The sequence below is a fragment of the Canis lupus genome, chromosome 13, assembly GCF_048164855.1.
Source record: "Canis lupus baileyi chromosome 13, mCanLup2.hap1, whole genome shotgun sequence".
NCBI lineage: Eukaryota > Metazoa > Chordata > Mammalia > Carnivora > Canidae > Canis > Canis lupus.
This window is the reverse complement of record NC_132850.1, coordinates 11,098,694-11,121,239: the sequence shown is the minus strand read 5'-3', so window position 1 is coordinate 11,121,239 and position 22,546 is coordinate 11,098,694. Positions and strand designations below refer to the sequence as shown.

The 22,546-nt window shown below is 36.1% G+C and overlaps 1 protein-coding gene across 10 annotated transcripts in view; it reads right to left on the bottom strand.

Annotated features, from left to right (window-relative positions):
- The window catches only part of EPS15 (epidermal growth factor receptor pathway substrate 15), a 141,190-nt gene that overhangs the window by 17,752 nt on the left and 100,892 nt on the right, over positions 1–22,546 (bottom strand). For 8 of the 10 annotated variants that reach the window (XM_072772148.1, XM_072772151.1, XM_072772152.1 and 5 more), the window contains 6 exons: positions 19,051–19,254; positions 16,925–17,041; positions 16,585–16,675; positions 12,906–12,941; positions 11,883–12,019; positions 7,561–7,630 (listed from right to left, as the gene is read on the bottom strand). In XM_072772148.1, coding sequence (XP_072628249.1) covers positions 7,561–7,630; positions 11,883–12,019; positions 12,906–12,941; positions 16,585–16,675; positions 16,925–17,041; positions 19,051–19,254 — 655 coding nt within the window. The remainder of the gene's footprint in view (positions 1–7,560; positions 7,631–11,882; positions 12,020–12,905; positions 12,942–16,584; positions 16,676–16,924; positions 17,042–19,050; positions 19,255–22,546) is intronic. The other 2 variants (XM_072772155.1, XM_072772153.1) reach the window with 1 other exon arrangement.

Sequence of the window (22,546 nt, the reverse complement as noted above, 5' to 3'; positions counted from 1 at the left end):
CAGTGGTTTGGCGCCTGCCTTTGGCCCAGGGCGCGATCCTGGAGACCCGGGATCGAATCCCACGTCGGGCTCCCGGTGCATGGAGCCTGCTTCTCCCTCTGCCTGTGTCTCTGCTTCTCTCTCTCTCTCTCTCTCTCTCTGTCTGTCTCTCATGAATAAATAAATAAAATCTTAAAAAAAAAAAAAAAGAATAAAGAAAAAACCCCATATGATCCTCTTAATTGATGCAGAAAAAACATGGGACAAAACTCAACATCCTTTCATGATAAAAAACACTTGGCAAACTAGAAAAAAGAAGAAAACTACTTCAACATAGTAAAGGCCATATATGAAAAGCCAACAGTGAACATCATATTTAATGGTGAGAGATTGAAATTTTTTTTCTATCAGTAACAAGACAAGGACGCCCACTTTTACCACTTCAATTCATCAGAGAAGTCCTAGCCAGAGCAACTAGGCAAGGAAAAAAAAAGGCATCTAAATTGGAAAGAAAGAAGTAAAATTATCTCTGTTGCATACAACATGATCTCATTGTAGAAAACTATAAAATTCCACAAAAAAGCCTGTTTAGAATAAAATGAATTCAGTAAAGTAACAGGATACAAAAAATCAATGCACAAAAATCCATAGTATTTCTATATACTAATAATGAACAATCTGAAAAGGAAATTAAGAAAACAAATTCACTTACAATACCATGAAAAAAGAATAAAATACTCAGGAATTAACCAAGGAAGGCATGTATGCTGACAACTACAAAACATTCTGAAAGAAATTAAAAAGATACAATTAAATGGGAAGATACCCCACTTATGGATTGGAAAATGTTAAGATGTTAATACTAACCAAAGCAATCTACAGATTCAAAGCAATCCCTATCAAAATCCCAATGGCTTATTTTTTTTTTTTTTTTGCAGAAATAGAAAATTCATCCTAAAATTCATATGTAATCTCAAGGGAACCCCAACAGCCAAAACAATCTTGAAAAAGAGTAACAAGGTTATAGGTATCAAAGTTACTGATTTCAAAATCTATTGTAAAGTTACAGTAACCAAACAGTGTGGTAATGGCATTAAGACAGATATTTACACCAGTGGAATAGAAGAGAGAGTCCAGAAATAAACCCTTGCGTATATAGTCAAATGATTTTCTACAAGGATGCCAAGATCACTCAGTGGGGAAAAGTCAAGTCCTTTCAACAAATGGTGCTGGGAAAACTGAAAATCCACTCTAAAAGATGAAGTTGGATTCTTACTTTACAACAAATACAAATATTAACTCAAAATGCATCACAGACCTAAATGTAAGACCTAAAGCTATAAAATTCTTAGAAGAAGGAAACAGGGAACTTTTATGACATTGGATTTACTTATATTTTTTTGGAATGACTCTAAAAAGCACAGGCAAAAAAAAGAAAAAGTAGATAAGATGGACTCACTGAAATTAAAGTTTTGTGTATCAATGAACAGTATCAACAGAATGAAAAGGCAACAATGGAAGAAAATATTTGCAAATCATACATTTCATAAGGGGTTAATATTCAGAGCAAATAAAGAAACCCTACAACTCAACAACAAAAAAGTAAACAACTGATTGAAAAATGGGCAAAGTATTAAATATTTCTCCAAAGAAGATACATGGCCAGTAAGCATATGAAAAGATGCTCATATGAAACATCACTTAGTCATTAGGGAAATGCAAATCAAATCAGTAAGATGCCACTTCACACCTGTTAAAGTGACTATTATCAAAAAACCAGAAAGTAGTAAGTGCTGGCGATGATATAGAGAAATTAGAACCCTTGTCCAGGGGATCCCTGGGTGGCTCAGCGGTTTGGAGCCTGCCTTCAGCCCAGGGCATGATTCTGGAGTCCCAGGATCGAGTCCCGCGTTGGGCTCCCTGCATGGAGCCTGCTTCTCCCTCTGCCTGTGTCTTTGCCTCTCTCTGTGTGTCTCTCATGAATAAATAAATACAATCTTAAAAAAAAAAAAAAAGAACCCTTGTCCACTACTGGTGGGAATGTAAAATGGGATGGCTGCTCTGGAAAACAGTATGGTGGTTTCTCAAAAAATTAAAAATAGAATTGTCATATGATTCAACAATTCCACTTCTGGGTATAGATCCCAAAAGAACTGAAACCAGGGACGTGAACAGGTATCTGTACACTAATATACATTATTCACAAAAGCCAAAAATGTGGAAACAACCTGAACATTTACTGATGGAGAAATAAACAAAATGTGGTATATACATACAACAATAGAGTAATATTCAGTCTTAAAAAGGAAGGATATTCTGATACATGCTACAATATGGATGAATCTTGAGGACATAATTCCATGTAAAATAAGCCAGTCACAAAATCAAAAATACTATACGATTCCACTTATGAGGCATGCAGAGAATTCAGATTCATAAACACAAAAAGTAAATGGTGGTTGCCAGGGACTAGTGGGAGGTGGTAATGAAGAGTTCTTATTTAATAGATACAGAGTTTCCATTTCAAAAGAAAAAGTTCTGAAGATGAAGGTTGTGATGGTTGCACAACAGTGTGATGGTACTTAATACCAATGAATTATATACTTAAAAATGATTAAAATGGTAAATGTTATGTACACCTCAGCACAAAAAGAACCCATTATCAGGAAAACGTTGTTAAACAATCCCTTGCCCCCCATTCCCATCCTATATGATCTGTGAGAAGAGTAACTGATTTATCCATTCAGTAACATTATGGCCCAGGCACAGTTTAAGGTTCTCCGGATACACCAGTGAATACAAAGATCCAAATTCCTTGGAGCTTAAAATCTAGTGGCAGGAGGAGGAGAAAGATGAGAAAGAAAAAAAAAAGGTAATTTATATAGCTTGTGGAAAAGTAGTAAGCCATAATGAAAGATTAGAGAATAGTAAGGGAGGAGTGCTGGGCTAGGCGGTGGTACTTATAAATGTTAAACAGGATGGCCACAATGTGCCCACTGACAAGGTGACATATGGCAAAAATTTATTAAAGGTAATGTAGATCATCATGTGGATATATAGGCAAAAATCATCCCAGGAATAAGGAACAGCTAAAGGCAAAGGGCCTAAGAAATTGGCCTGTTGTTTGAGCAACACCAAGAAGGCCAGCATTGCTGGAGCAGAGTGAGTAAAGGGAATAATGATAAAGAATATTGTTAGGAAAGTATAGGCCATTGTAAATCTTTTGCTGGATATAATCTGAAGGAAGAGCCAGTAGGATTCCTTGGCAGATTAGGGATAAAGAGATGAAGAACCAAGGATAACTCTTAAGGTTTTAGGTCTTGGCAACATTAAAGATGAAATTACCATGAGTTGAGATGGGGTAAGCTACAAGAGAAGCAGGTTGGGAGTGGAAGACTAGATGTTCTTTGTTAGCTCTATCAGATATTCAAGTAGAGATATTAGTAGGTAGTTAGAAATAGGAGTTTAGAGTTCAGGAAAAAAAGATGTGGCTAGTGATCTAAATCAACAAATATACAGTATGTGAAGCCATGAAATCAGGTAAGATCCCCAAAGGAACACACAGAGATAAGAAAAGAGGTCCATGGGATCCTTGGGTGGCGCAGTGGTTTAGCGCCTGCCTTTGGCCCAGGGCGCGATCCTGGAGACCCGGGATCGAATCCCACATCAGGCTCCCAGTGCATGGAGCCTGCTTCTCCCTCTGCCTATGTCTCTGCCTCTCTCTCTCTGTGGGACTATAATAAATAAATAAATAAATAAATAAATAAATAAATAAATAAGAAAAGAGGTCCAGAGTCTAAGACCTAGAGTAGTACAACATAAAAAATTTGGGGGAGAAAGAAAAAATAAGCAAAAGAGACAGAAGGAACGACCAAAGAGGTCAGTGGAAAACCAGAGACCTCATCTGAATGTGGGTTCACTTATTACTCTTTTTTAACCTTGTGAAATGGTTTCATTTCTCCATGTTTTGATTTTCCTTGTCTGTCCAATAAACATAATACCAATTACCTCATATAGTTGCTGTGAGATTTAAGGGAGACCAAGCATGGGAAAATGGTTAGCACATGTAATGCTGTAACTGCAACAGTGCAATAAATGGTATCTATTATTATGATGATGATTAACAACAATGAATGTTGGTTCCCTTCCAGACTATTATAATCATTTATTCTAACACTTTTAGAAAATTAGTAAGGAAGTGGAACTGAAAGAGAAGACCAAGACCAATTAATATTTAATCTATGACATTAGCTTTAACCTTATGATTTCTCTATCTATAAATAAGCTTCACCAAAATATCTGTTTTTCTTGGAAAGCCCAATGTCCATGGGCTGATGAATGGATAAAGAAGATATGGTATATATGTACAATGGAATGTTACTCAGCTATCAAAAATAATGAAATCCTGCCATTTGCAATGATATGGACAAAGCTAGAGTGTATTATGCTAAGTGAAACAAATCGGTCAGAGAAAGAAAAACACCATATAATTTCACTCATATGTGGATGTTTTTTTTTAAGATTTTATTTATTTATGCATGAGAGACAGAGAGAGACAGAGACAGAGAGAGAGAGGCAGAGACACAGGTAGAAGGAGAAGCAGGCTCCACGCAAGGAGCCCGATGTGGGACTTGATCCTGGGACTCCAGGATCATGCCCTGGGCCGAAGGCAGGCGCAAACCTGCTGAGCCACTCAGGGATCCCCTGATATGTGGAACTTAAGAAAGAAAACTGATGAACCTATGAGAAGGAGGCAAAGAAAAAAAGGAGAGAAAGAAACAAACCATAAGGGACTCCTGAGTTGATGAAGGGAGGGGGTGGGGGATGGGCTAGAAGAGTGATGGGTATTAAGGAGAGCACTTGTGATGAGTACTGGGTGTTGTTTGTAAGTGATGAATCACTGAATTCTACTCTAAAACTAATACTGCACTGTATGTAACTAACAGAATTTAAAAATGTATATATCCATTTTTCCTTGAACATGCCCTGCCTCCATTCCTTGCTCATATTGCTCTTTTCGCTTTATATACTCTTTCTATCTACTTACTAAAATCCTAGCCCACTCTTTCAAAGTACACCACAAAGGCCACCTTCTGCTTTGAAGCCATTCATAACTTACCCTACATGGAGATGATCTCCCTTTCTTTTCCTTTAAATTTTTGCCACTTTAATGAACTTCCATGGCACTTACTATTGCAGTCAAGACTTAATTACAGTTGACCCTTGAACAACAATGGGTTTGAAGTATGTGGATTCACTTATATGCAGATTTTTCTCAATAAATGCAGTACAGTACTGTCAATGTATTTTCCTTATGATTTTCTCAATAATGTTTTCTTTTCTCTAGCTTTATTGTAAGAATACATTGTAAGAATACATATACAAAATATGTGCTAATAGACTGTTTATGCTATTGGTAAGGCTGCCAGTCAACAGAATGCTATGAGTAAAGGTTTTGCAGAGTAAAAGGTTTATGCAGACTTACAACTGCAGGTGAGGAGAGGATCAGCATCCCTAACCCTCATATTGTTCAAGAGTCACCTATATAAATATATTAACTTTTCATTTTACCTTCTTAGGTTATCCTTTTTTTTTTTTTTTTTTTTTTAAAGATTTTGTTTATTTATTCATGAGAGAGACACAGAGAGAGAGGCAGAGACACAGGCAGAGAGAGAAGCAGGCTCCATGCAGGGAGCTGATGTGGGACCTGATCCCGGGACTCCAGGATCATGCCCTGGGCTGAAGGCAGGTGCCAAACCACTGAGCCACCCAGGGATCCCCTAGGTTATCCTTTCTAATCATACAATATCCCTAGCAATATATTAATTCATCAGTTTGATAATGAGAGTCTAAAGAAAGCACATGTATTTTTAAAATATATTAATTTAACACTATTAACTACGATATGCCTTTTAGAAACCTTATTGCTGTTATTCTAAGTTTTGGCTTATATCAATACCCAGCACCTACATTACATCTTGTTTTCTACATATCTGCTTTTTTTTTTTTTTTTTTAAAGATTTTATTTATTTATTCATGATAGTCACACACAGAGAGAGAGGCAGAGACACAGGCAGAGGGAGAAGCAGGCTCCATGCACCGGGAGCCTGACGTGGGATTCGATCCCGGGTCTCCAGGATTGCGCCCTGGGCCAAAGGCAGGCGCCAAACCGCTGCGCCACCCAGGGATCCCTACATATCTGCTTTTTATATTCAATTCCTTTTTGTTACTCATGCTGGAAGTTAAAATTTTTTTTTTTAAGATTTTATTTATTTATTCATGAGAGACACAGAAAAAGAGGCAGAGACATAGGCAGAGGGAGAAGCAGGCTCCCTACGGGAAGCCCAATGTGGGAACTCAGTCCCAGGACCCTGGAATCACACCCTGAGCCAAAGGCAGACACTCAACCACTGAGCCACCCAGGTGAACTGAAAGTTAAATTTCAACCTGAAAATAATGTACACTGCTAAATCTCATCTTGTCTTAATTTGTACAATACCAGAAATTGTGAATGCATTTCTACTAATCTTTCTTTATGCTCATAATCCTCAACTTATCACATCAGCAAATTTGTGTACTGAATAACTCACCTTATTTTTATCTGGAAAAATAAGGAATCCTATTCAGCATGATACTTGAGGTATTTACATGTTTGAGTCCACTTTCCTTTAATTCCCTGCTCTCCTACACAATAGTTGATCTGTTTTATTTTTAAATGAACAGTGACAAAGTTACAGAAGCTTTTAGACTGCCAGACTTAGGTTTGAATCTTGGCTTCACCTGGTTCAACTCTAGTAAAATGTATAATCTTGATCAAGTTACTTAAAGTTCTGGTCTTCACTTTCCTGATCTTTAAAATGGAAATATCACTTAAAAGGATAAATGGAAAATTAGATGCCATAAATACAGCATGAAGATTGGATAGTAACATTTCCCTTTTCTCTGTATTATTAAAAGATTTTACCCACTATTTGTAAAGCTATGATCATTACATACTGGAAGCAATTAATTTTTAAGTTTAGGCCAAGATCCAAATGAGTCATTGCTGACTTTGAAATTGCCGAACACTGTCTTTTATTGGTTTTACTGGCTAGAGTACATATTTTAGTAAGATTTTTTTTTAATTAAGTATAGCTGACATACAATGTTATATATTAGTTTCAGGTGTACAACATAATGTTTGGCAAGTTTACACGTTATGCTATGCTCACTGTGAGCATAGCTACCTTCTGTTACTGTATAACACTATTTTATAATACCGCTGGCTATATTTTCTATGCTGTACATTTTATTCCCATGATTTATTTATTCCATAACTGGAAGCTTGTCTCCCACTTCCCTCTAGTAATAACATAAATAAATAATAAATGAGATAAATGAATAAGAAGAGTAGAAAGTGATATGCTCACACTTGTCATCATTACTACTGGTAGATTACGACCGGCTATAACCATGCAATAGTTTTAAAGCCTTACATAAGTAAGTAGGACAGATATATTTGGAGAACCCCCCCCCAAAAAAAAAGCCTAAAGAAAATGGTACTATTTACTGTTCAAAGAAATTGATCAATTATTTCCTTACCTGAATCACTTGCTGCAACAACAACTGTTCCACCAGGAGCAAAAGGATCATTGTGCTTCAATGTTTCTACCTAAACAAATAACACAAAATCATGACTAAGAGAGGCAATGTTTCCTAGCTGAAACCTCATGGTCACACCAAAAAAAAAAAAAATTCTTTACAAGCTCTTAATTAAGAAATACACGCCACTAAAAATATTAGTATATGTTGTCGAAGCCAGAACAAGAAGCCATTAAAAATAAATAGATAGATAGATAGATAGATAGATAGAAAGAAAGAAAGAAAGAAAGAAAGAAAGAAAGAAAGAAAGAAAGAAAGAAATACAAAGTATTAGGAATGTTTCCCCTTACTGATTTGCAATTTCTTAAACTGAAATGACGCAAAATTTTCTAAGCTTTTATTGAATAATATAATATCCATTCAAAATGGTATATGAAACGTGCGGTTTAACAAGTAACTATCAAATGAACACCTATGTAAAAACTGCAAACACCTGAGAAGTCTTCATGTGTCCCTCTCCCAAGCACAATCTTATCCCTCCTCTGTAGAGATAATTATTACCCTGACTTTGGTGGCATTCATCTCTTTTCTTCATTATGTTGCTAATAGTACAAATATACACTATTTTAACTTTTTATACTGAAGTCATTTTAGATGTCTAAAACAGTTATAAAGAAAATACAGAGAGTTCCCATATGTCTTTCACCCAGATTCCTCTGATGTTAGTACTTCATATAATCATGGTACATCTATTAAAACTAAGGATTTAACACTGGTACAAAACTATAAACTATAGACTTTATTTGGATTTCACCAGCTTTTCCATTAAGGTCCTTCTCCTATTCCAGGATGACATGTTGCATTTAGGATGTATACTATTCTAACTCTTAAATATTCTAGTACTTAATATCAGAAAATGCTAGATTTATTTTGTAATTGTTATCTAAAAATAATTCTAGCATTCTGCCCAGCAGAGGAATACATACATGTGCTCCCAAGGTAGGGCAGGGAGAGGAAGGAATGAAGGGAGGGGGTAAAGGAGGGAGACCAGAGAGAGGGAGCTCTGCTAGAAAGATCTTGCTACTTTGAATAACTAGCCATGTAAGAATCTGGACCAGGTCGCAAGGGTGAGTGGCTACAGAGTGAGGACTTTACCAGAAGTCAGGGATTCCTGCTTTAGAACTGCTTTCCTAACTTATTTTGGTTTTTAATCATAGTCAAACAAATGACATATTTAGGAAGAAAAGTGAACCTTCTCTTTCTGGCATTAAGGCCCTGTTAAGAGGCCAATGAAAGCCTTAGCAGACAGGTGAAAGGGACATTAGAAGGGTTTAGGAACATTTATTTCCGCTGACTCATAGCTATCAATGTCATCTGTATTACAGGCTCTATTTCTAATCATTAAGAAACTGGTTATTACAATTGACTGTCAAAGGATATCGCAGAGCTCAAATGATACATTTCCAAATAAAACAAATGTATTTGAAAAGGGAAAAGTATTGCTAACCAGGACTTGCAGTACATTCTCCCTTTATAAAAGAGAATCCATTTAAACTACTAGCAGAAAGAAGTAATTAACGCTAATGAAATTTTTAGAACTGAAGATGATAGTACTTATTTTAACTGATGCCAATGATATTATTATAAAACTAGCATACTAGCTTATATTCTAATTATATCTGCTGAATGAATAAAGAGCAATCAAAGAAAAACATTAATGTGGTCTGTAATGCCAGGTAACTTTGCATGGTTCCTAATACTACAGTCAAAATACCAGTGTGAGAGATAGTCACTGACATAAGTTACCAATTATTTTGCTTTCTTTCTTGAATTTCACAGGGAAAAAAAATCTAACAGGCCTGATTTTTAACAAAAGCTTATAGATTTTATTAGCCATCACAGAAGGAAATAGAAAAAGTAGGCCTACATGAGTGTCAGGTTTAATTTCTATTCCTTCCTCATATACCACCTAAGAGGCACCTAAGAGGCCATTGAGACAGCAAGGGGGACAGGATGGACTGCGTAGCCTATGAAGGAACAAGAGGCCATTAAAACTCTCTTTATGCTATGTTCAGTTTGATAATTAGGCAATTTAGTACACAGAAGTAATTTTCACAACTACGATTCAGATGGTATTTTTTAGAAATAATGTACCAACATCCTCCTACAAGGTCACCAAATTTATCACTGAAATTTCCTTCTACATCAGCCATCTACCCCTCACTTTGACTGTATGACTTAGTACCTACACAATGCCACCAGACACTAGCTAGGAGAGTAAGAAATGGCAGTTATTTTGTTTTGCTTTGGTTTTTTAAATTATGTCCCTCTGAGAGCAGAGATTAGCCTTGAGGGAATAGAAAAGACTTCTGGGGAGATTCAGATCTAGAAACATAATCAGAGGCCTGTTTGAAAAGAAGAAAAATTACAAAACACAAGGGCTCCGTAGTCGGGAAGAATTAAGTTTAAATCTTAGACTACAGGGGTGAAGACCTTAGATTTTGGTCAGATAGACCAAGGTTTGGACTCAGTTCTACCACTTACTATCACTTAACCTCTTTAAGCCTCATTTACTTTATCTTAAAAAAGAGGATAGAAACATGAGCTCATAGGAATAGTGTGAAGATTAAATGGGCAACACATGAACAGAACTTAGCCCCATAACTTAGGTATAGGAAGAGGTGAGATAAACATAGCTATTAATATATTGCCAACTTGGTTTTCTGTTCTGTTTTTAATTTTGAAAACAAGAGCAGTCAGCAAGGGCAATCCTGCTTTCACAAACTGGTGAGGAAAGAGAAAAAGTAAATACAACAAATGGTGGAAATTTTTCAAAAGGCAAGAGGAACAGGAGAAACTCGTTTTATTTTTTAAATTAGGAAGAGCTACTTTGGGTGTTTTGTTTTTTTGTTTTGTTTTTTTTTGGTTTCTTGCTCTTTAATGATAATAGCGAAGCATCAGAGACTAGAATAAAGTAAAAGGAAAAGAAATAATTCAGGTTACAGCCAATTTTAGAAGAATTTGGCAAATCGGTCCATACTGCAAACTAAGTATTGTAGAAAAATAGTATCCAGTAGCCTGTGGAAACCACAAATATTTAGTTACAAAGGCACTTCCTCACTTTTACACCAATGGAAAATACTAGTTGTTGGCCAAATAGTTCTTTAATTGCTTTCTTTCTTTTTTTTTTTTTAGTTTCTTACTGCACTCAGTAAAGAATATCAAAATCTACTAACTTTAATAGAATCAATTACTCTTTTAAGAGAATATTCTTTTTTTTTTTTTCCCTATCCATGATAGTCACACACACACACACACACAGAGAGGCAGAGACACAGGCAGAGGGAGAAGCAGGCTCCATGCACCGGGAGCCCGACGTGGGACTCGATCCCGGGTCTCCAGGACCGCGCCCTGGGCCAAAGGCAGGCGCCAAACCACTGCGCCACCCAGGGATCCCTTAAGAGAATATTCTTAATCTAAGATAATTGGAAGACAAAATTTTTGCTTCAAATGCCTGTCAACCAACTGTTCTTTTTTGGGTCTGTTTTACTTATAGATGTGAAACATCCTGCTTAAAAGAATAAACCTTCAAATAAAAAATAAAAACAAAAAAATTCCAAAACCATTCATAATTACTGAAATTGGGTAATGGATACATGGAGGTTTCTTAAAATATTTCATTATATTACTCTATTTTGAGTATGTTTAAATACCCATAATATAAAGATTTTTTTATAGCCTCCAGATGTAAGCACTTAGCTGTATGACCTTGGTTACTTCCCAGTCCCAGTGTCCTTATTGTTAAAATAGGGCTACCAACATCTACCTTGCAAGGTTGTAAAGATTACAAAAGCCTAACAGTGGGAATTTGTATTTCTTTACAAGACTTACATGTATGTGTTACAAAATATGTATAAAATGTGTCTATAAAATAATATAAATGATTTAATCTTCTAAAACATTAATATTGTTTTTAGGTTAATTTTCATTATTTCAATAATGCATACTACATGTTTCTGAAAAGCTTTAAGACTGGTTTTTGGATTTCCAATAATTTATTTTAAATATCCCAAATGGAATAATATTTGATCTTTATTAAGGATGGACTTGATTTTCAGATAAAATTAGTTATTCCAGCCAATTATAGGGGGTGATAACACTGTGAAATGCCAGTCTGAACCAAAAACTAGATGAATTGGATGAGATTGAAATTTTAATAGCCCATCAGAATTAATCTAAAAGAGGATCCTTTCATCACTGTATATTCCAAGAAACTCACTTAGGACGCTTGTTATTTAACAGTTTTTATCCCTCCCACTTACCGATGTATTACTGCTATTGCTGGCTGCACTGAAAGGGTCAGTACTTGAAGTGGCAAAGGGATCAGTAGAAGACTGCTTGAAGAAACAGTCAGATGCAAATGGATCTGAACCTTTGAAAGGATCACCTCCAAATGGATCTAAGAAAATATAGCACATATATGAAAGACTAAAAACTACTACACCAAATTTACTATCACCTGAAAGTATAATTGTCTTAATTAAAAGACATCTTGAACTTCTGCAGGATCTAAATGAGGTGCTTTGCATTACGATTATTGATCATAAAAAATATACAGCTGCACCTAAAATAACTTTAATTAATATTCTTTTTCCTACTTGTTCATCATTCACCCAGAACACATCAATAATTCCAATATTTATTAAACAAGGATTACCTGTATGCTAGGTTTAAATAATTCCTCTAGCTGATGATTCTAATTCTAGGGAAGGAGGAATCACAAATTCCTTTGTGATTTTATTAAAAATAGTCTTTCACCTAACTAAGTTATTTGGAACAGGTCTGGGAAGCATAACAAATGGACGCAAGATTTGCTTTATTCTAGTGTAAAATCCCAGGAAAAGAATGTCTTATAAAGCCTGACATTTAGTAATTCTTTAAGAGGTTCCCTTTTCCCCCATTCATACATTGCATTCTTAGAAAACAAAATGCTCTGAACACTGTAGTAGCATAGATCGTTATACTCATCTAGTCTTCGGCTAACAAGGAGAAATCAGTCTAAGGATTATTAAAAGTATCAAAATATAAACACTAATGTCATTTTTTAAAAAGTAAAGCTAATAGTTCACTAAGCAAATTCACAAGAATCTATCACTTTGTCTCTGAAAATGCCAGGCACATACAACATTTTAATGGGGCCTTTATATCAGTTTTAAAAACTGAATAAAAAGGAAGTCCACTTCCTTTAACTATCTAACTTTGATCTCTCATTTCTAAATACAATATAGGTTTATAATTGAGCAGAATCAAATTACAGCTAAGTTGGATTTCAATGATATACTTACCAATTTTTCCAAAAGGATCATCTTTGAAAGGATCACCTGTGATAAGTAGAAATCACAGTAACAATATTTACTGTTGTGAGACTGTTATTTAAAGGTAACTTTAAACAAGAGCAGTTTCTTTCTTTTTTTTTTTTTTAATTTAATTTTATTTTATTCATTTATGATAGGCACACAGTGAGAGAGAGAGAGAGGCAGAGACACAGGCAGAGGGAGAAGCAGGCTCCATGCACTGGGAGCCCGACGTGGGACTCGATCCCGGGTCTCCAGGATCGCGCCCTGGGCCAAAGGCAGGCGCCAAACCGCTGCGCCACCCAGGGACCCCACAAGAGCAGTTTCTTAAAGCAAAATCTGTTTCATTAACTCTACCTCAAAGTAGATAAAACACTAAATGCCATGCACCTTTAGGAAACATTTAAAATAATAAAGAGTTAAGGCATAACACCAAGATACCTCACAAATGAAGCAAATTTTAATCGGAGCCAACTATACTTATCCTTTGATCACAAGATGAGGTTACAGATAGAAGGGGACAGGCACAACAGCAATAACTCTATTAAAAAAATACTCTTCGCAAGAATACTGAATGGGAATTACCATCACCACTATAGAAACAAAGACACTGAGCTCTTTACTACAGTATAAAATAATTCTAGAACTAAAGAGTCCAGAAATAAATCCTTACATTTACAGTCATTGATTTTTGACAAGAATGCCAAGATAATTAATTCCACAGGGAAAACATAATCTTTTCAAGAATAAAAAATAAAGCTAGGGATCCCTGGGTGGCGCAGCGGTTTGGCGCCTGCCTTTGGCCCAGGGCGCGATCCTGGAGACCTGGGATCGAATCCCACGTCGGGCTCCCGGTACATGGAGCCTGCTTCTCCCTCTGCCTATGTCTCTGCCTCTCTCTCTCTCTCTGTGTGTGACTATCATAAATAAAATTTAAAAAATTAAAAAAAAATAAAGCTAGACTCCCATCTCATACTGTATTCTAAAATTAACTAAAAATGGATCAAAGATCTAAATATAATAGCTAAAATTATAAAACTCTTAGAAGAAAATCTAAGAGTAAATCTTCATGATTTTTGGCTCTTAGACACGACATCAAAAACACAAGTGACTAAATACAGATAAATTGGACTTCATCAAAATTAAGACAACGCAAAATACATGAAAACATTTGCAAATCAAATATTTGATAAGGGACTTATATTCAGAATATGTGAAGAACTCTTACAAGTTGACAGTAAAAAGACTAGCAATAAAAATGGGCAAATTATTTGAATAAATATTTCTCCAAAGAAGGAATACAAATGACCAATCAGCACATGGAAAGACGGTCCACAGAAGATATTTGCAAATGATATATCCAATAAGGGGTTAGTATCCAAAATATATAAAGAACTTGTAGAACTCAACACCCAAAAACCAAATAATCCAATTAAAAAGTGGGCAGGATCTCCTGGGTGGCTCAGTCGGTTAAGCATTTGACTTTGGCTCAGGTCATGATCTCAGGGTCCTGAGATCAAGGTCCACATCAGACTCCATGCTCAACTGGGGAGTCTGCTTGTCCCTCTGACCCTGCTCATACTCTCTCTCAAATAAATAAAATCTTAAAAAAAAAAAAAGTGGGCAAATGACACGAATAGACATCTTTCCAAAGACGATGTACAGATGTTCAACATCACTCATCATCAGGGAAATGCATACCAAAACTACAATGAGATACCACCTCACACCTGTCAGAATGGCTAAACTCAACAGCAGAAGAAACAACAGGTATTGATGAGGATGTGGAGAAAGGGGAACCCTCTTGCACTGTGGGTGGGAATGCAAACTGGTGTGGCCAGTCTGGAAACCAGTATGGAGGTTCTTCAAAAAATTAAAAATAAAACTACCCTAGGACCCAGCAATTGCATCAATGGTATTTACCCAAAGAATACAAAAATACTAATTTAAAGGGATACATGCACTCCAATGTTTACAGCAGCATTACCTACAATAGCCAAATTAATGGAAACAGACCAAATGTTCATCAACTGATGAATGGATACCAAAGACATGGGGTGTGTGTGTGCGCGCACACACACACATGTGCATGTAGTGGAATGTTACTCAGCCAACAAAAAAGAATGAAATCTTCTCATTTGCAACAACAAATGAGCTAGAGTATTATGCTAAGAAAATAAGTCAGAGAAAGAAATACTATATGACTTCACTCATAAGTGCAATTTAAGAAACAAACAAACAAAAAAAGACCATGGGGGGAAAAAAGGCAAGCCAAGAAACATAGTCTTAACTATAGAGAATACACTAATGATAACAAGAGAGGAGTTCTCCTGGGTGGGGGAGAAAACATGGGTTAAATGTGTGATGGGGATTAAGGAGGGCATTTGTTGTGCTGAGCACCAGGTGTTGTATGTAAGTGATGATTCACTAAATTCTACACCTGAAACTAATATTATATTGTATGTTAACTAACGGGAATTTATTTTTTTAAAGATTTTATATTTTTTTAAATTAAATTTTTGTTCTAGACTTTATTTTTAAAGATTTTATTTTTTCATGAGAGACACACAGAGAGAGACAGACAGACAGAGACACAGGCAGAGGGAGAAGCAGGCTCCATGTAGGGTGCCCGGTGTGGGACTTGATCCCAGGTCCCTGATCACACCCTGGGCTGAAGGTGGCGCTAAACCGCTGAGCCACCTGGGCTGCCCAAGATTTTATTTATTTATTCATGAGAGACACACACACAGAGAAAGAGAGAGGGAGAGACACAGGCAGAGGGAGAAGCAGGCTCCATGTAGGGAGCCTAATGTGGGACTTGATCCTGGGACTCCAGGATCACTCCCTGGGCCGAAGACAGGCGTTAAACTGCTGAGCCACCAGGGATCCCCAACTAACTGGAAGTTAAATAAAACCTTGGAGGAAAAAAAAAAATAAAACTGTTGTAAAATGACCTATCAATTTCAATAAACTGACTTGGAAATAAATAAAATGCAAAAAGAGCTTTGACTCCAGTGGTATTTAACATAGTTTACATGGACACCAGGTATTTCAATTTATTAAACTTTTATTTCTTCAATAACAATATAGGCACCATAAGGGCAGGGATCAGGCTTCTAACTGCTATTGATTCCACCGTTTAAAAGCATGATGTGGGGATCCCTGGGTGGCTCAGCGGTTTAGCGCCAGCCTTCGACCCAGGACATGATCCTGGAGTCCCAGGAACGAGTCCCGTGTCGGGAACCCTGCATGGAGCCTGCTTCTCCCTCTGCCTGTGTCTCTGCCTCTCTCTCTGTTTCTCATGAATAAATAAATAAAATCTTTAAAAAATAAATAAAAGCATGATGTTGGCACATTAGTAAAAAATCGCTGGTTGACCTAAGAGTACTTAATCTCCTCTCCTGGTCCACAATATCTCTTTCTTTTGGTCCTTATTCTGAACAAGAAACATGCTCTTAATCAGGGGCTCCTCAGACATAATCAGTGGCTTAGTCCTAGAAGTGAGTTAGTTGCTTGAAGAGGACAAATACCAGCAAATATAACATATCACATCTCTACATCCTCCACTTTTGTTGTAACAAGTAGGATCTCAAAACTGAAGCCCTCATTCTTATATCGTTACATTAAAAAGACTTTTTTGGTAAATCCATAATATAAGAAGAGTACTTACTGCCAACAAAAGGATCAGACTGGAAAAAATCCAAGTTTGTGTCTGCAACTGGATCTGTCAGTGAACTGGATTCTGCATTAAATGGATCGCCCTAAAAATAATTTTAAATTAAAAAGTATTCTTTTAGGAACCAGTTTTAAGATTTTGAAATAAAATGCTTTGAAAAATATCAATGGATGGTAATACAACAAATATTTCTGTAGTCATAAAGCTCACTTAATACATTTTTCTTTCCTTAGTTTAAAACAGTGTGTAGCCCATCTAGGGAAACCAGTAATGAGAACATATACATACACACACAAATATATATATATGTATATATATATAAAATTATTTTTACCTCTTTTGAATGTCTGTCAGTATTAAATTCAGGACAAACTTTCTCATTAACAGCTGTAGTCGCCACTTCATTATCATCAGGCACACCAGAAGGCAGTATTTCAGGACTACTTCTTACCTACAAAATATTAATGCTACATGGACTAAACTATGTATTTTCTACTCAGCAGAGGAAACTGACAAAGGATAACCAAAAATTACTAAAAAACAAAAGACAAGCAGAATGTATTCATTAAATGAGTTCTCTTAAAATCTTTCTTTGGAAAATGGTATCATCAAGCATCAAAGTCACTCAGGCCACAAAATTTAACCACTTAACCACTTCCCTTTGGTCATCTCCCACCTAGCCTCCAAGTCTTGCTGTTTTACCTCCCACCTCCTCCTCAAATCCATTCCTCTCCATCTTCACTGTCACTATCATCCATTTATAGTATCATCATTCTGATCCAGCTTAACCTTCCAACTGCCTTCTTGCCTCCAACATGTGCCCTTTCAAATGACCCTTTTTAGAGTAGCTAAAGGAATAGATCTAAAATACGAATCTGAAAAAAAATAAAATAAAATAAAAAAATACTAATCTGATCAGGACTGTTTGGTTAAAGGTCCTTCAATGGCTTCCCACGGCTTTCTGGATTTAGATCAGTAGGAAACAGGGCTTAAGAAGTGACAGGGAAGGGCAGCCCGGGGGGCTCAGTGGTTTAGTGCCGCCTTTGGCCCAGGGCGTGATCCTGGAGACCCGGGATCGAGTCTCACATTGAGCTCCCTGCAAGGAGCCTGCTTCTCCCTCTGCCTGTGTCTCTGCCTTTCTCTCTGTCTCTGTCTCTCATGAATAAATGAATAAAATCTTAAAAAAAAAAAAAGAGTTTTAAGAAGTGACAGGGAAAATCTCCATATCACCCTATGTCTTTGAAGGATAACCTTTTGATTGCAATGCCTAAATAAAAACCAAGTCTGTTAATTTTATGTCTTTAATGTATTTCAAACTTGTATTCTTGTCATCATCCCTCCCATTACTGCTTAAGTTTAGGCTAAAACCATCTCACATAGACCATTCCAACAGTCTCTTAACATATCTCTGCATGTTCAGTCCCACTCTCAAATCCATTTTCTACATTTTTCTAAAAGGTAAGTGCAATTATGTCACGTCTTGCTTAAATTCTTCAATGGTTACTCAGTGCAGTAAGATAAATCCTCCAATGCTTCAAGATGAACCCTCTTGCCCTTTTTGACCTAAAAGTGGTCACTTTTATCCAGGTGCAATGCACATCATAATCACCCATGGAATTTTTTTGTAAAAATATATGTACCTGGCACCATCCCAGAAACTCTAGTTCAGCAAGTTTGCAGTAGGGTACAGACATCTATATTTTAAGTAAGAGATAATGCAGGGAGCCACTATAAGAGAGCCTCATCTCCTATCAATACTCTCCCCACGATCACAAGATATCCTTTGAGAATTTCTTCTGACTCTGTGCAGCATGTTTCTCTCATCTCATACCTATGTAAATACTGTTTTCTCTGCCAGGAATACACCATCTTCTTCTTTGCTTAACACTTCTTACTGTGAAGCTCACCTATAAAGCTTTCTCTATAAAATCTTGAGCCTCCTCCAAGCTGTCCTACCTGAATATCTCATGCTTCCATGATCAGAGCCCTTTAACATAGTATAGTGTTACAACTGCTAAACTGTATGCTGCTTAAAGGCAGAGTTACAGTCTTTTGTCTCTGCAGCTCTCATATATAAGAGCAGCACTGCTGCACACAGCTGGTACTTTCTAAATAACTGGAAGATAAGTGTCCTCAACATTATGAAATAGTTATTCTCAGTGTTGGGTGAGAATACTTTAAAAAAATGTTTTAAAAAGTTACTATCTATAGAGCTACTGTTTTGAAAACATGCTTTATATAATAGATTAGTCAAAATTAACTTTTACATTAGTTCAAAGTACTGGAACTGTTGGATCAGTACCTACTCTCTGCCTCTGAAAACAAAACAAAACGCAATTGTCCTCAGATGAGGCATGATTCTATATTTATATTAAGTATGACATCAACAAAAACTTTGATCTGTATCAGTTTTTTTTTTTCTGAAGTTGATTATGAAGATTATAGAACTACTAGACTCACTGGAGACTCCTGGTGTATGGGCTCTGACTCCAAGTTGCCTTGGCCTTCAGCATGCTCATTAAGGTTAGCTGTTTCACTGCTGCTGGTGCTGAGGCTGCAATAATCTGTAGCACCATTTACAAGAATGCTGTGTGGGCTACTGCACCAATTTAATTGATTATTATGGCTTTCCAGCTCTTTCATTTCCATCAGTTTCATTTGCATCTGTCAACACAAAGTAGAAATACAAAACAGAATTTATTACTAGAAAGACACAAAAAATTTAAATAGCTACATCCCTAGGTTTGGTCAATGATAAATTTGCTTCCATTAGGGAAAATACTCTGGGAATGCAGCATGATTTAGAGAGATTTCAGTAATCCATCTCCATGAGTTCTCTTGAAATTCCAGTATATATGGATTCACTTTTGTACATCTTTTGAAAGCTTCAAGAATTTTGATTCAATTATCCATATTTTGGTGTCCTTTTGGTATAACTAGAAAAAGGGTCAGCATATTGGGAAAAAGACAGCAAAGTAACAGAACAAGGGAAGATTTTGTGATGAAGTTTTGGGGGGCAAAAAGGAAGCTGAGGGAGAGCACACAACATTTTGGAGCTATCTATACTCCTACTGGGAAGGAGAAGAGTGAAGACTAAGGCAAAATGAGCTACTGTCCTATGCTCTGGTATTATTTATTAATGGGCTAGAGTCCTAGGAAGTGGTAAATCTAAGCTATTCCAAATATATTAAATAAAGGACAAAGTAGTTTGGATTTCAGTATCCAAGTGACTTTATATTCCTGGAACAACGGTAGGACAGAGAGGCAGAATTCAATAAACTGTAATATATATTAAAAGAAAAATGCTGGGGCCAGAGGCTGGGGAAAGATGATGCTTATTCATACTAACATCTATAATAAAAAAAATAAATTAGTAAATATCTCAAAGAAATTGAAGAGAGGGAAAAATCAAAATATGCTTTTAGTGAAAGGCGTAATGAATGAAATTTTACTGAATAGTTCCCATTTTTCATAAAATACATTTTTTTATATTACATGCTGTATTTTTTGTTTTTAGCAAATATAAATATTTCCTACTGACATTTCATGAATCAAGACTCAGTGCCTCTGGGGATCCCTGGGTGGCGCAGCGGTTTAGCGCCTGCCTTTGGCCCAGGACGTGATCCTGGAGACCCAGGATCAAATCCCACATCGGGCTCCCAATGCATGGAGCCTGCTTCTCCCTCTGCCTAAGTCTCTACCTCTCTCTCTCTCTCTCTGTGACTATCATAAATAAATAAAAATTAAAAAAAAAAAAAAAGACTCAGTGCCTCTAATCTTATTTTCTGCATGAGGTTTTTAGGTTGCTCATTTTGGAATCTGTTATTTACCACAGATCTTTCCAGGGTCATAACCTGGGAAAAGAACACTATATTGGACTGGGAAAACAGACGTCAATTGAGCTCTGTCACCTTTCAGTTAAGTGACCTTAGTCGAAGTAACTTCTTCAAGCCTTCATTTCTTAATCCTAAAGTAAGAACTATCTCCACAGATGATTAAATGAAGCAAAGATATATTTGAAAGAATTCTGTAAAATGTAAATGTCTGTGCGTAAATAATGGACAATGTGCATAAAAGTGCCTAGCACACTAGCATTTTCTCACCATAATACGAATTAAGTTTCCCTGTTTTTTTTCCACTAATTCACTCCATTTTTAAAAAGTTAAAAACATTGAGCTCTTTGAGAGTAGGGACCATAACTTTTGCTATCACCTTTGTATCTCCAACATCTAGCACAATGATGTAAGTGTACTGTAAGCGTGTAATTTAGGTTCAAACCGTGGATATCAGTAAGCATATGTGTCTATCAAATTGCATTGTATTTAGAATTTAAACTAATAATCCAAAATGTTACACATTTGTAACACACAGCATATGCCTTGTATATTCCCAGTGCTATTGAGTTGTGGTTTATAAACTTTTTTTTTTTACTTTAATCTATAGAAAGAAGTAGATTTTACTTCCTAACCCAGTAAATATATGTATTTATTTGAACAGGTCTCTCTGTGTATATATACATACATAAACATATATATGTAATGCAGACACATTCATCCATATGTATAATTTACATGCACACATGCACATACAACTGTGAAAAAGTTTCATGAATCCTTAAATAATCCTTATAATTTTATAATATAATCCTTATAATCTTTATGTATCTTTATTCCATGTAATGCGTGCTTATATTTCCTATTCTGTCTTATTGCATTCTATTTTATTTTTTGTATATAAAGTATGTCTTTATTTTTTCTAAATAAAAACAACCTATATAGGTATACGTAGGAATGCGCAGGCACACAGACAGGTACACCCTGTGCAGACAGAACAGGTCCCATGCTCCAAACACTGTTCTACTCCAGGAGCTGGAATTAGCAGATGTCTCTTTTTCTTTATTTCTTTATTTTTTTTTATGGAAGAAAATTAGATTATCTTTATTTCTTGTATCGGTTTTACAAATAATATTCTTTGATTCTACTCGAAAGTGTTGATATTAATGGAAAAAAAACATGAGCAAAACAAGACTTTTCACTTTCTATTTTAAAAATGTACATAGTGTAGTACTCCATCATTAACAATAGTTAATTTAATTTTTTATACATTAAAAACTTGGAATGTGTATTAGGAAACAAATGTGCACGTATAAAATGGGTTTATGTTACATGGAGAAAATAATTTTATGTTTTATGGATCAGGCAGTTTTTCTCACTGAGTTGGGCACAATCACTAACTCTACAGGTCAGGGAGGTTTTTTCTGTGGGGGCCAGAGGCAGAGCTCTCCTCTAGTCCATTTGCTTCAGGGCTGCCCAATATCTCCTCTCTATTTTATTTTATTTTATTTTTTATTTTTATTTTTTTTTAATTTTTTATTTATTTATGATAGTCACACAGAGAGAGAGAGAGAGAGGCAGAGGGAGAAGCAGGCTCCATGCACTGGGAGCCCGACGTGGGATTCGATACCGGGTCTCCAGGATCACGCCCTGGGCCAAAGGCAGGCGCCAAACCGCTGCGCCACCCAGGGATCCCATCCTCTCTATTTTATAGTCATGTTCCTTCTGACTTTTTCTTGTCCCTGACTGAAACTACTGAAGCTCACAAAATGGATTCAACACCTGATTTCAGGCTGCATTTGAAGAGCAATAAGACTATGTCTACAAGATGATGACCAGTATGTCAAGTTGGGTTAGCTCAAGGAATCCCAAATAAAGAATACTTTGGTGATCAGGAGCACCAAAGACTCAAAAGTTCTGAACACTCCAGAACACTCCTGTCTTAACTTCATTTTTTAAAAATGCTTTTATCATGACCATTAAATCAATTTCAATATCCACTATACCTTTTCAGTCTACAATTTAAAACCTTAACACTAATAACCATCATATAGATGAAACACTGTATGGAAATACTTGCCTATCAAAGAGTACTATTTAAGACAATTTATTCCTTTAAGTTA